A 12,526-nucleotide genomic window follows, 5' to 3' on the forward strand; every position below is an offset into this window, starting at 1 on the left:
TCTCTGATTGGCTGAAACTGTGAGAAAGTCCAGCTAGACCAAGACCCACACATTCATATGGAGATGAGGGACTATAAAGAGGAGGGATGAAGCCAGCAGAGATCACATTCTCTCCACAGAGCCCTTTACAGCACAGAGATCCTGCCATGGCACCTACAATCACTGCAGCAATGACCAATTCTCAGGACCATCTGACTCTGACCCACAAGGTAAATTCAACATTCAACACGACTGAAATATTGTTAATGAGAGGTTGTCTTCATTCATGTTAACACTTCACTCCAGAATAAGATGATTAATGACTTTGTTCTTCTCTCTGCAGCTCAGAAAGCCTCTGGTGGAGAAGTTACGCAGAGAGCGAATCAACAGCAGCATTGAGCAGCTCAAGTCTCTCCTTAGTCCAGAGTTCCTCAAACAGCAGCCAGACTCCAAGCTGGAGAAAGCAGACATCCTGGAGATGACAGTTTGTGTCCTGAAACGACTGCAGCAGCAGAATCAACAGCACAAAAGTCTTCTGAAACACTTCAACAAGCTGCAGTCTTCCTCTCATGACAACCTAAGAGAGGCTGACATCTCTCTGCCGAACTCCACAGTCCAGACCAGCATCACCAAAGACAAGAGTCCAGTCAAAAGTGCCCCCTGGAGGCCGTGGTAGACACCTACACACTGGAGTTACTACCAGACAAACTCTGATGACCACATTGGTCAAAGATTACTGGACTGAACTCGTCTGAGTTTTATGAACGTGTTCTTCTGTGTGTACAGAAGGTTGTATTTTGTGTGCGTTTCTTTGTGCAAGATGACATTTCCTGAGGAAATGACAGCAACAATATCTTTCAAGTTCAGAAAGAACATCTTGTCATGCATGTTGCATGAACCAAATCTGATCGCATCAGCAATTATTAATTTACCCGACTGTACATCATGTGGTATTAATTTCAATTCATGGTAGTATATGCTATGGTAACATTTGTTGTAATTTTATTGTTATTGATCATTGTGATCAAAAAACTTGAACTGTCCTTTTTATGGACATATTGTAATAATGGACTTTGGTTCACTTTAATCTCTTTGATTACTCATAATTGATCTGTTTTAAGATCCAAATGTTTATTCCTTTTATTTTGAAGGTTTGCTGAAGGTCACAATTGTCCAGTGATTCTTTTATTACTCACTCTGTGTCATGTATTTGTAAAACATAACGCAACAGTGATATGTGTTACCTCTTGATTCAATCAATTTAATTTAATCATAAATCTGGATTGTCCTTCACATGGAGACTTTATCAAAAAGGACTTTCCAGTCACTTTATGGGATTTTTGAAAAATGATCTGTTTGAAGATCGATATGTTTATCTTTTTTACTGTAAAAAGTTTGTTTAATGTCACACTGTCAGTTTCCTAGTAACATGCTGAAAATTAACTGGATTTAATGGTTATCAACAATGTGATCCGTTGTAAGGTCGGTTTTTACTGTTTTTGATTTTGTTCACTGAGTGAAAAAGTTCTGATCCTTTTACAAAAAACTTGCAAAGGACAGTGAGTCCTCCAGTACTGTAAATCATTTGTCTTCTATGAAGACAGCTATTCCTTTACTCTCTCTGAGTACAGTGTGTCTTGTAGAAATCTACAAGTTGTTGTTGTGATGTCTCATCTCCTCAAGTTGGAGCTTTCTTATACTTTATATAGCTCATTGTGCCTTGTTGAATAAAAAACATTGCCAGATGGAATTTTCTGTTCTCATGTCATCAATTGTCATGATTAACCTCTTTATTACAATGACAAAGACACTTTCTAGATTTGTCATTTCCCACTTAATTAATAAAGATCACAATCATTATTCCTATTTTTGACTGACAAATCAAAGTAAAATTCACCACATACAGCAAACATTTACGCAGAACATAACTCCTTGGGATAAAATTATATGCATTAAAGTGGTTCAACTGATATGTTTGACAAAGAGGGACTGTCAGTGATATGTGAGTCTCTTGATATGCAGCCACTGAAGTTATCAAACAAAATAAGTAAAAAGGCTCATCATAAAAAGATGTCAGTTGCACCAGCTTTTTGGTGTAACTATCAGTTTCAGGTGCTATATCATAAAATGAGAACAATTTCCAATTCAAAGACAGTTTTTCTGGAACATTCTTTTAGTACGACATCAGTTTCAGGTGTCTTAATGTACAAAGTTTACAGTTAACAATGTCCATCTTTAAAGAGCTCAGACATTGTTTCTTCAGTGATGCATAATAAGACACACTTCTATTGTTCCTCCAGTGGATGCAGTGAAAGGACAGAGTGTGGGAAACCAGAAGAAACTCCTTCACAGAGCCCTGTGGGACAATAGATCCAGACCTTTGCCCTGGGGACACATATTAAAAGGGAGTCTGGCTCTTAAAAAACTCGGAACTTGTGTTAAATTGGGCCATTGCTGTACCTGTAGGTCGACAACATGAATCAGCATTAGTAACTCTTTTGGAGTAATTCCATCTTTTCAGAGGCAATTTCCTCAGCACGGTGTCTAAAAAAGTTTCCACCAGTTACACAACATTAAGTTCAGTTGTACATATTTAAACAAAAGGGTTTGGTGAAAATACTTCATGTTGTATTTCTCAGAAAAACAACATCATGATACGAATATGAAATGTAAGATCAAATACTTCAGAAAACAAGACACTCCTCACCGAAATTGACAACACATTGCTCTTTATTAATGATCCACACCACAGACTGCAACATTTTGACAGAGGTCACAACAGTTGCATGCAATATCCCTAAAAACTCGTCCAGGGTCAATGTTACAGTGCAGCAGAACAATAATGTCAGTGAAAAAAATGGCATAATGAGAGGTTCAGGCTGAGACCTAGTGCACAAAGATAAGGTTTTAGTATTTCACATTATTAATTCTTCATAAAACTGCAAGGTGATGTAATAAATTTCAACATATTGTGTAAGTATCGATTTTGTTAGGTTTTATTTTGTCTGAACTTGTTTTGAAGGACCACACCCTCAAAACCCTGGCGCCATGCACCGTATGTGCTTAGGATCCTCAAAAAGTCCATTTGTCGAAGGGCACATGCCTATTGTCTGCTAATGGATGGAGTGTGGGAAAGCTCTCGAGAAGAGAGTGACAATGACATAAAACCCACCAGCAGCCAAGTAATTCCCCAAAGGGATTTGGCACACTTCAGGAAGCAGCTGCCCATCAGGAAATCTCCCACCCTTGTGTGCAAAGTTGAAATTTCAAAATAGATGATGGTCAGTCGTGATGGGAGGATCAAAATGTGTGACAGTGATTGAAAACTGAAAATGTCAGATACTTTTATTTTGTTGAAACTTTGACAAATTTTTCATCAAAATATTAAATATTACAAACTGTCACAATCAGCCAATGGTGTGCTTTCCCTCCAGATGGTTGATGATGTCAGCCTCTGTTTCTATAACAACACACAGCCAGCATCTGTCACTGAAGTCCCTTTGTGGTTCACTGACCATACAGGGAGTAAGTGTGGGAAACTGAGCTCTACTTGTTACTCACACTGACTACAAGGCACGTGTCAAAAGACTCTGCTACATCTGGACAGCTGCATGTTTATTGTCCTGAGATGAACTAATTCAATTGACTTCAGTTTGGTCTCTAACATCTTATATTATTGTTTCGCAAAAGTTTATATTTTGCTGAAAAAAACAAAACAAAAAAAAAAAAAGAAAAATTGGTCAAACAATTAGATGAAATATCTGATAAATTAAAAATCTAAGAATTTAATTTGAACATTATATGCATTGGATCAATAAAAGCAGCTAAAAATGCACATACTTTTTGGATTTATTTCTTTATCAAAATTAAACTCATACATTGCAGCAAGAATGTAATTCCCTCATATATGTGATGGGATGGTGAGCGTGTGCTCAGTCAAAGTCATTGATCTCAGCATCAGGCGTCAGGTCTGCTCTTTCTACAGGGTCACCACTTTCCCAGATTCACACAGAGTTCTGTCAGTCTCTCTCCATCACCCCCCAGTCCTCCACCTGTTCCCCTCAGATTTAACTATTGTTCCCAAGGCAATAACAGCATTCAGCCTGTGTAATCCTTTATTGTTTCAACAAGCTCTCTGATTGGCTGAAACTGTGAGAAACTCCACTCAAACCAAGACCCACACATTCATATGGAGATGTGGGACTATAAAGAGGAGGGATGAAGCCAGCAGAGATCACATTCTCTCCACAGAGACCTCTACAGCACAGAGATCCAGCCATGGCACCTACAATCACTGCAGCAATGACCAGTTCTCAGGACCATCTGACTCTGACCCACAAGGTAAATTCAACATTCAACATGACTGAAATATTGTTAATGAGAGGTTGTCTTCATTCAAGTTAACACTTCACTCCAGAATAAGTTGATTAATGACTTTGTTCTTCTCTCTGCAGCTCAGAAAGCCTCTGGTGGAGAAGTTACGCAGAGAGCGAATCAACAGCAGCATTGAGCAGCTCAAGTCTCTCCTGAGTCCAGAGTTCCTCAAACAGCAGCCAGACTCCAAGCTGGAGAAAGCAGACATCCTGGAGATGACAGTTTGTGTCCTGAGACGACTGCAGCAGCAGAATCAAAAGCACAAAAGTCTTCTGAACCACTTCAACAAGCTGCAGTCTTCCTCTGATGAGAACCTGAGAGAGGATGATGTCTCTCTGCCGAGCTCCACAGTCCAGATCAGCATCACCAAAGACAAGAGTCCGATCAACAGCGCCCCCTGGAGGCCGTGGTAGTCACCTACACACTGGAGTTACTACCAGACAAACTCTGATGACCACATTGGTCAAAGATTACTGGACTGAACTCGTCTGAGTTTTATGAACGTGTTCTTCTGTGTGTACAGAAGGTTGTATTTTGTGTGTGTTTCTTTGTGCAAGATGACATTTCCTGAGGGAATGACAGCAACAATATCTTTCAAGTTGAGAAAGAACATCTTGTCATGCATGTTGCATGAACCAAATCTGATTGCTTGAGCAATACATTTTTTTTTGCCTCACTGTATTCATCATGTATTGATAGTACATACTATGGTAACATTTCTTATCATCTTTTGATTATTATTGATCATTGTGATCGAAAAAAAAAAAATTACTGTCCTTTTTATGGACATATTGTCATAATGGACTTTACCTCACTTTAATCTCTCTGATTACTCAAAACTGATCTGTGTTAAGATCCAAATATTTATTCTTTTGTTTGAAAAGGTTTGCTGAATGTCACAGTTGTCCTGTGACACTTTCATTTGTCACTGCACCTCATGTGTTAGTAAAATCTAATGCAATGGTGATATTTGTTAACTCTTGATTAGTTATGATCATTTTGATCAGAAATCTTAATTGTCCTTTCGAATAATCACTTTATGTGATTATTGAAAAATGATCTGTTTTAAGATCAATATGTTTATCTTTTTATTTTAAAAGGTTTGTTTAATATCGCACTGTCACAGTTTTTGTGTGACAATGTCAGTTTGAAATGTTGAGAATCAAATGAATTTAATGGTTATTAATGATAATGTGATCTGTTGTAAGGTCAGTTTTTACTGTTTTTAATTTTGTTCGCTAAGTGAAAATGTTTTGGTCCACTTGGAAAAAACTCGCAATGGACAGTCAGTCCTCCAGTACTGTAAATCATTTGTCTTTTATGAAGACAGCTGTCCCTTTACTCTCTCTGAGTACAGTGTGTCTTGTAGAAATCTACAAGTTGTTGTTGTGATGTATCATCACCTCAAGTTGGAGCTTACTTACTTTATGTGGCTCATTGTGCCTTGTTGAATAAAAAACATTGCCAGATTGAAATTTTCTGTTCTCATGTCACTGATTGTCATGATTAACCTCTTTATTACAATGAAAGAGAACCTTTCTACATTTATTTTTTCATTTTCACCTAACTGATAAAGGCCACCATCATTGGTCTTATCTTTGACTGACAAATCACGATAAAATTCAACATATATAGCAATCATTGATCAGAAACATCCCTGTTGGGGGTAAAATTATATATATTGAAGTGGTTCGACTAATACTGTTGACAAGGAGGGATTATCAGTGAAATGTTACTCTGTTGATATGCTGCCAGTCAATTCATTAAACTAAATAAGACAAATTAATTTTAAAAAGAATGAATTGCACCAGCGTTTTGGTGTAACTGTCAGTATCAGGTGTTTCAACATAAAATGTTGAAAGTTAACAATGTCCGTCTTTAAAGAGCTCAGACATTGTTTCTTCAGCGATGCATTATTAGACACACTTCTATTGTTCCTGCAGTGGAAGCAGTGAAATGACAGAGTGTGGGAAACCAGAGGAAGCACACTCACAGAGCCCTGTGGGACAATAGATCCAGACCTTTGCCCCGAGGAGACAGATTAAAAGGGAGCCTGGCTCTTAAAAAACCTGGAACTTATGTCAGTTTAGGCCGTTGTTTTAAATGTTCATTGATGTCATGAATCAGCATCAATACCTTTTTTTTTTTCTTGGAATAATTCCATCTTGTCACAGTCAATTTCTTTATTACAGTGTCTGAAAAAAGGTTCTGTCAATTACACAATGTTAAGTTCATCTGTTGTACATATCTAAACATGAGATTTTCATTAAGGTCACTTTAGTTTATGTTTCTCAAAATATTGCCATCATAGAAAAACCAAATGTAACACCAAAATTTTCAGAAAACAAGACTCTCCACACCCACATTGACAAACAAAGACTGTCTGATTAGTATTTACTCTGATTATCAATCAATACTTGGGACAGCGACATTTTGACAGGATCTGGAATTGGAAAGAATTGTGCACAATGTCCAAAAAAAATCCTCCAATGATAACACTACAGCATAGCAGGACAATAAAGCTAGTGGTGAAGAATAAAGCTTAAGATAAGAAATACTCAACACTAAAACTTGAAGGGGAGAGGGTCAGTTGTGAACACGCTTATAATTAAATATTTCACTCAATGCAGCTGTGGGTTTGGTTTCTCTCATAGGTCAGCAAGCTTACTAGACACACTTGCTGGGCTTCTGAATTTCGAGCACGGTTCAGCAACGTCAAAAGAAAATCTTTGGTAAATCCATTAAAGGTAATGGTTGAAACAATTTCTGGTCATCTGCCTTTTGCAGAAACACACAAATGTTTTGGACAGACTTGCTTTTGTTTGTTAGGTTGTTGTGCTGCACTATCTGTCCTCCCTTCTTATGGCGTCAACTTAGTGCGAACTTTAAAAGACCATCTTCTAATATTCATTTTTGACCAAAGCTAGCAACCTTAAATTTTTTTTGCATGGTGTTATCTAGTATCTGCGTGCAATCATATTATTAATGATGACCTGAGTGGACAAAATGGAACATGAGACATTGTGCCATTATGTTCAAATTGAGATCCAGCACACAAACATGAGATTTGAGTAATTTCTATTTTCAGTTGCTTGCAATTAGAAAATGCGAAGTAATTAATTTCAACATATTGTTTAAGTATCATCTTTCTATTTCAATGAGTTATTGGTTTTTGAGGGGACAAACCCTCAACGCTTCATGCACCGCATGTGCTTAGGATTCTCAAGAAGTCCATTTGTTGAGGGGCACATGCCTATTGTCTGCTAATGAACAGAGTGTGGGAAAGCTCTCGAGAACAGAGTTGAGTGTCAATTACATCCATCCCACCAGCAGCCAAAGTAATTCCTCAAAGGGATTTGGCACACTTCAGGAAGCAGCTGCCCCTCAGGAAACCTCCCACCCGTGTGTGCAAAGTTGAAATTTCAATACAGATGATGGTCAGTCGTGACTGGATGATGAAAATGTATGCCAATGACTCAAAACTGAAAATTGGCGATAGGGATTTATTTGGATCAGACTTTGACACATTTTTCACCAGGATTTCAAATATTACAAACTGTCACAATCAGCCAATGGTGTGCTTTCCCTCCAGATGGTTGATGATGTCAGCCTCTGTTTCTATAACAACACACAGCCAGCATCTGTCACTGAAGTCCCTTTGTGGTCCACTGACCATACAGGGAGTAAGTGTGGGAAACTGAGCTCTACTTGTTACTCACACTGACTACAAGGCACGTGTCAAAAGACTCTGCTACATCTGGACAGCTGCATGTTTACTGTCCTGAGATCATTTTAACTGCCTGAATGGGCATCACACTGCTCTCTAACATCTTAACGTACTGTTCTAAAAAAATCTGCTGTTTTTTATCAAGTCAATGGAAAACTTTGATATGTTTTAGGTTTTGGCTTTAAATTGCCCTTGACAATAAAGAAATGGAAATGCTGCAAAGTTTTTGTATTATTCATATATAGTAGTATAGTATAAATATAGTATCATATATGTAATTGATATATTGCACCATAAATGCTATTCCATCACATGTGATGGGATGATAAGCGTGTGCTCAGTCAAAGTCATTGATCTCAGCATCAGGCAGCAGATCTGCTCTCCCTGCAGGGTCACCACTTTCCCAGATTCACACAGAGCTCTGTCAGTCTCTCTCCATCACCCCCCCAGTCCTCCACCTGTTCCCCTGAGATCTAACTATTGTCCCCAAGGCAATAACAGCATTCAGCGTGTGTAATCTACTATTGTCTCACCAAGCTCTCTGATTGGCTGAAACTGTGAGAAACTCCACTCAGACCAAGATCCACACATTCATATGGAGATGTGGGACTATAAAGAGGAGGGATGAAGCCAGCAGAGATCACATTCTCTCCACAGAGACCTCTACAGCACAGAGATCCAGCCATGGCACCTACAATCACTGCAGCAATGACCAATTCTCAGGACCATCTGACTCTGACCCACAAGGTAAATTCAAGATTCAACATGACTGAAATATTGTTAATAGGAGGTTGTCTTCATTCATGTTTACACCTTACTCCAGAATAAGTTGATTAATGACTTTGTTCTTCTCTCTGCAGCTCAGAAAGCCTCTGGTGGAGAAGTTACGCAGAGAGCGAATCAACAGCAGCATTGAGCAGCTCAAGTCTCTCCTGAGTCCAGAGTTCCTCAAACAGCAGCCAGACTCCAAGCTGGAGAAAGCAGACATCCTGGAGATGACGGTTTGTGTCCTGAGACGACTGCAGCAGCAGAATCAACAGCACAAAAGTCTTCTGAACCACTTCAACAAGCTGCAGTCTTCCTCTGACGAGAACCTGAGAGAGTATGAATTCTGTCTGCCGAGCGCCACAGTCCAGACCAGCATCACCAAAGACAAGAGTCCAGTCAACAGCGCCCCCTGGAGGCCGTGGTAGTCACCTACACACTGGAGTTACTACCACATAAACTCTGATGACCACATTGGTCAAAGATTACCGGACTGAATTCGTCTGAGTTTTATGAACGTGTTCTTCTGTGTGTACAGAAGGTTGTATTTTGTGTGTGTTTCTTTGTGCAAGATGACATTTCCTGAGGAAATGACAGCAACAATATCTTTCAAGCTAAGAAAGAACATCTTGTCATGCACGTTGCATGAACCAAATCGGATTGCTTCAGCAATTAATATTATACCTCACTGTACTTCATGTGTTGGTGGTATATGCTATGGTACCATTTATCTTTTGATTGTTATAGATCATTGTGATCAAAAAACTTGAACTGTCCTTTTTATGGACATATTGTCATAATGGACTTCACCTCACTTTAATCTCTGATTACTTAAAACTGATCTGTTGTAAGATCAAAAGATTTATCTTTTTTTCAAAAAGGATGATTTAATGTCACAATTGTCCTGTGACACTTTCATGCTGTATTGCACCCCTTGCATTAGCAAAATGTAATACAATGGTGATACTTGCTCCTTCTACATTGGTAATGATCATTGTGATCATAAATCTTAATTGTCCATTTCAAGGACATTTTGTTGAAGAATTTTCACTCAGTTTATGTTATCATTGAAAAATGATCTGTTTTGAGATCAATATGTTTATCTTTCTACTGTAAATGGTATTAATAACAATGTGATCTGTTGTAAGATCAGTTTTCACAATTTCTTCTTTTGTTCACCAAGAGAAAATGTTTTGATCCATTTGTAAAAAGAAAACTTGCCAAGGACAGTGAGTACTGTGTCCACAAATACTGTCCATCATTTGTCTTTTATGAAGACAGCTGTTCCTTTACTCTCTCTGAGTACAGTGTGTCTTGTAGAAATCTACAAGTTGTTGTTGTGATACATCATCATCTCAAGTTGGAGCTTTCTTATACTTTATGTGGCTCATTGTGCCTTGTTGAATAAAAACTGCAAACCGACAATGTTGTGTTCTTGAGTAATGTTTCCTTATAAGACACTTATTATTATTCACACATTTCTCTTGTACATTTTACTTATTATTTTCTCTCATAATTAATGAAATTCTCTGCAGGCAATTTAATGGCAAAGATCAAATGAAACCCACAAAATACCTGGCTTTCCTTAACATACCAGGTTACTGTAAATGTAAGTGTAGTAAAACCAAAAATGTTTCATTCATATGTTATGATTCGTAAGATGTATGAAACTAAGTATAGGAATGTGGTTCAATGGAGATGGTTGATGTATAGGAATTACAAATATGATGTCACTATTAATATGGAGTGAAGTCATCAAACCAGCTCAGAAAAAAAAAACATTTCAGTGAAGTTTGTGCCGCCTCTTTATTTTGGCAGAACTGTCAGTTTCAGCTGTTTTAACATAAAAAGCTTAAAGTTAACCATCTTTCATTGAAAAGAGGTCAGACACTGTATCTAACGAGATGCATAATAAGACACACTTCTATTGTTCCTCCGTTGGAAGCAGTGAAAGGACAGAGTGTGGGAAACCAGAGGAAGCACACTCACAGAGCCCTGTGGGACAATAGATCCAGACCTTTGCCCTGAGGGGACGGATTAAAAAGGAGCCTCGCTCCCAAAATGGAAACGTCTTGACCAGTTTTAAATCATGGATGCAATTTCAACTTTTCTCCTGATGACAACATCACCAACACCAGTTTTAGATATACTGAGATATCCGAAAGATGAGGGTAAGCAAAGTCAATAAATGGCCTTCTGTCAGATAAAAAACAGTTTGTTGTTTATCATTTAAAATGTTAAATATTAGTGCTTCTTTTACTTCAGAAAAAAATCAGGATTACAGTACGCTGACATTTTGCAACAAAAGACAAGGCACTAGAAAGGAGAATATTATTCAACATTTGAACCAGGGGGGTCAGTGGTTTTCTGACTGAATACGACCACAACCAAGTATCACATGTTGACTTCAGTGTTTGTCGATATTTACATGGTAAGATTTTTTGATAATTAAAATGACGTAAGTGATGTCCCAATTGATTTCCAATTTTCACAAGTTTGACTTTATATATATATATCTTTAAATCGAGTCTTGCTGAGCTATAAAATGGAAAAAGAAAAACTAAGAAGAAATTTAATGACCACCACGTTTGAGGCACATGCCTTCATATCGGTCGATGGATGGAGTGTGGGAAAAGACTGGAGAACAGAGTTTAGCATGATTATCACCTTCACCCCCACCAGCAGCACACTTTTCTCCAAAGGGATTTGGCACACTTCAAGAAACAGCTGCCTCAACCTCCCACCCTCCTCTATATGCTGAAATTTTCATTCAGTCACTGACAAAAAGGAAAAATGAAGATTGGATGCTGAAAATGATCAAAAACTGATTAAATATTCTGCCAAATCAATTGAAATAATCCTTTATGACAAACTTTTCATCATAATTTCAAGCTTAAAAAATGCCACAACCAGCCAATGGCGTTCCTTCCCTCCAGATGGTTGGTGACATCATGCTCTGGTTCTACTACAACACACGTCCAGCATCGGTCACAAAAGCTCCATTCAAAGTCCTTCTGGTGTTCATTGACCGCAGCATTCAAGGAGTCAGTGTGGGAAACTGAGACCAATGTCCTACTCACACTGACTACAAGGCACGAGTCAGAGGACATTGCTACATCTGGACAGCAGAGAGACTGTTCTCAAGTTTGCTTTTGATGCCTTTTCAAAAAATCTCGAGCACCAAATTCTTTGTTATACCTGAGAGAAAAAAATAATAAATATAATAATTAAACAAAATTAATAGATATCCATGAAATATCAAGACAAACGAGGATAAATGGCATTAATTATAATGTCTAGATTTAGGTTATGGTACAATAGCATGATACAGTCAGAAAAATCTGTTTCCACTGATGATTTAATTTAATTAGATGTAAGTTATACAGTATTTTTTACTACAGACACATGAAACGGTCTCCTGTGACTGATGTGATGATGAGCGTGTGCTCAGTCAAAGTCATTGATCTCAGCATCAGGCGGCAGATCTTCTCTCTCTACAGGGTCACCACTTTCCCAGATTCACACAGAGCTCTGTCACCCCCCACCCCCACCCCCCCATGCCTCCACCTGTTCCCCTGAGATTTAACCATTGAACCGCAAAGCAATAACGGCATTCAATGTTTGTAACCCACTACTGTCTCATCCAGCATTCTGATTGGTTCAGACTGTGAGAAAGTCCAC

The 12,526-nt window shown here is 38.3% G+C and overlaps 3 protein-coding genes across 3 annotated transcripts; all 3 read left to right on the top strand.

Moving 5' to 3' along the window:
- The first annotated feature begins 86 nt into the window (after nt 1–86).
- LOC139329255 (transcription factor HES-1-like) lies at nt 87–1,721 on the top strand. Its single transcript, XM_070959454.1, has 2 exons — nt 87–209; nt 323–1,721. The coding sequence occupies exons 1-2, from the start codon at nt 87–89 to the stop codon at nt 653–655; spliced, it is 456 nt and encodes a 151-aa protein (XP_070815555.1). The 3' UTR covers nt 656–1,721.
- A 2,476-nt stretch (nt 1,722–4,197) lies between these two features.
- Nucleotides 4,198–5,825, top strand: LOC139329339 (transcription factor HES-4-like). The gene is made up of 2 exons (XM_070959611.1): nt 4,198–4,320; nt 4,434–5,825. The coding sequence occupies exons 1-2, from the start codon at nt 4,198–4,200 to the stop codon at nt 4,764–4,766; spliced, it is 456 nt and encodes a 151-aa protein (XP_070815712.1). The 3' UTR covers nt 4,767–5,825.
- Nucleotides 5,826–8,704: 2,879 nt separating this feature from the next.
- LOC139329337 (transcription factor HES-5-like) lies at nt 8,705–10,268 on the top strand. The gene is made up of 2 exons (XM_070959609.1): nt 8,705–8,827; nt 8,941–10,268. Exons 1-2 carry the CDS (start codon nt 8,705–8,707, stop codon nt 9,271–9,273), a joined length of 456 nt encoding a protein of 151 aa, XP_070815710.1. The 3' UTR covers nt 9,274–10,268.
- Nucleotides 10,269–12,526: the final 2,258 nt, after the last annotated feature.

This window comes from Chaetodon trifascialis, chromosome 3, assembly GCF_039877785.1.
Source record: "Chaetodon trifascialis isolate fChaTrf1 chromosome 3, fChaTrf1.hap1, whole genome shotgun sequence".
NCBI lineage: Eukaryota > Metazoa > Chordata > Actinopteri > Chaetodontiformes > Chaetodontidae > Chaetodon > Chaetodon trifascialis.

Excerpts from the sequence above, each read along its gene's own strand:
- LOC139329255 (XM_070959454.1), top strand. The coding sequence starts at position 87 with ATGAAGCCAGCAGAGATCACATTCTCTCCACAGAGCCCTTTACAGCAC. Across the intron at positions 210-322 it reads ATCTGACTCTGACCCACAAG|CTCAGAAAGCCTCTGGTGGA; the intron begins GTAAATTCAACA and ends TTCTCTCTGCAG.
- LOC139329339 (XM_070959611.1), top strand. The coding sequence starts at position 4,198 with ATGAAGCCAGCAGAGATCACATTCTCTCCACAGAGACCTCTACAGCAC. Across the intron at positions 4,321-4,433 it reads ATCTGACTCTGACCCACAAG|CTCAGAAAGCCTCTGGTGGA; the intron begins GTAAATTCAACA and ends TTCTCTCTGCAG.
- LOC139329337 (XM_070959609.1), top strand. The coding sequence starts at position 8,705 with ATGAAGCCAGCAGAGATCACATTCTCTCCACAGAGACCTCTACAGCAC. Across the intron at positions 8,828-8,940 it reads ATCTGACTCTGACCCACAAG|CTCAGAAAGCCTCTGGTGGA; the intron begins GTAAATTCAAGA and ends TTCTCTCTGCAG.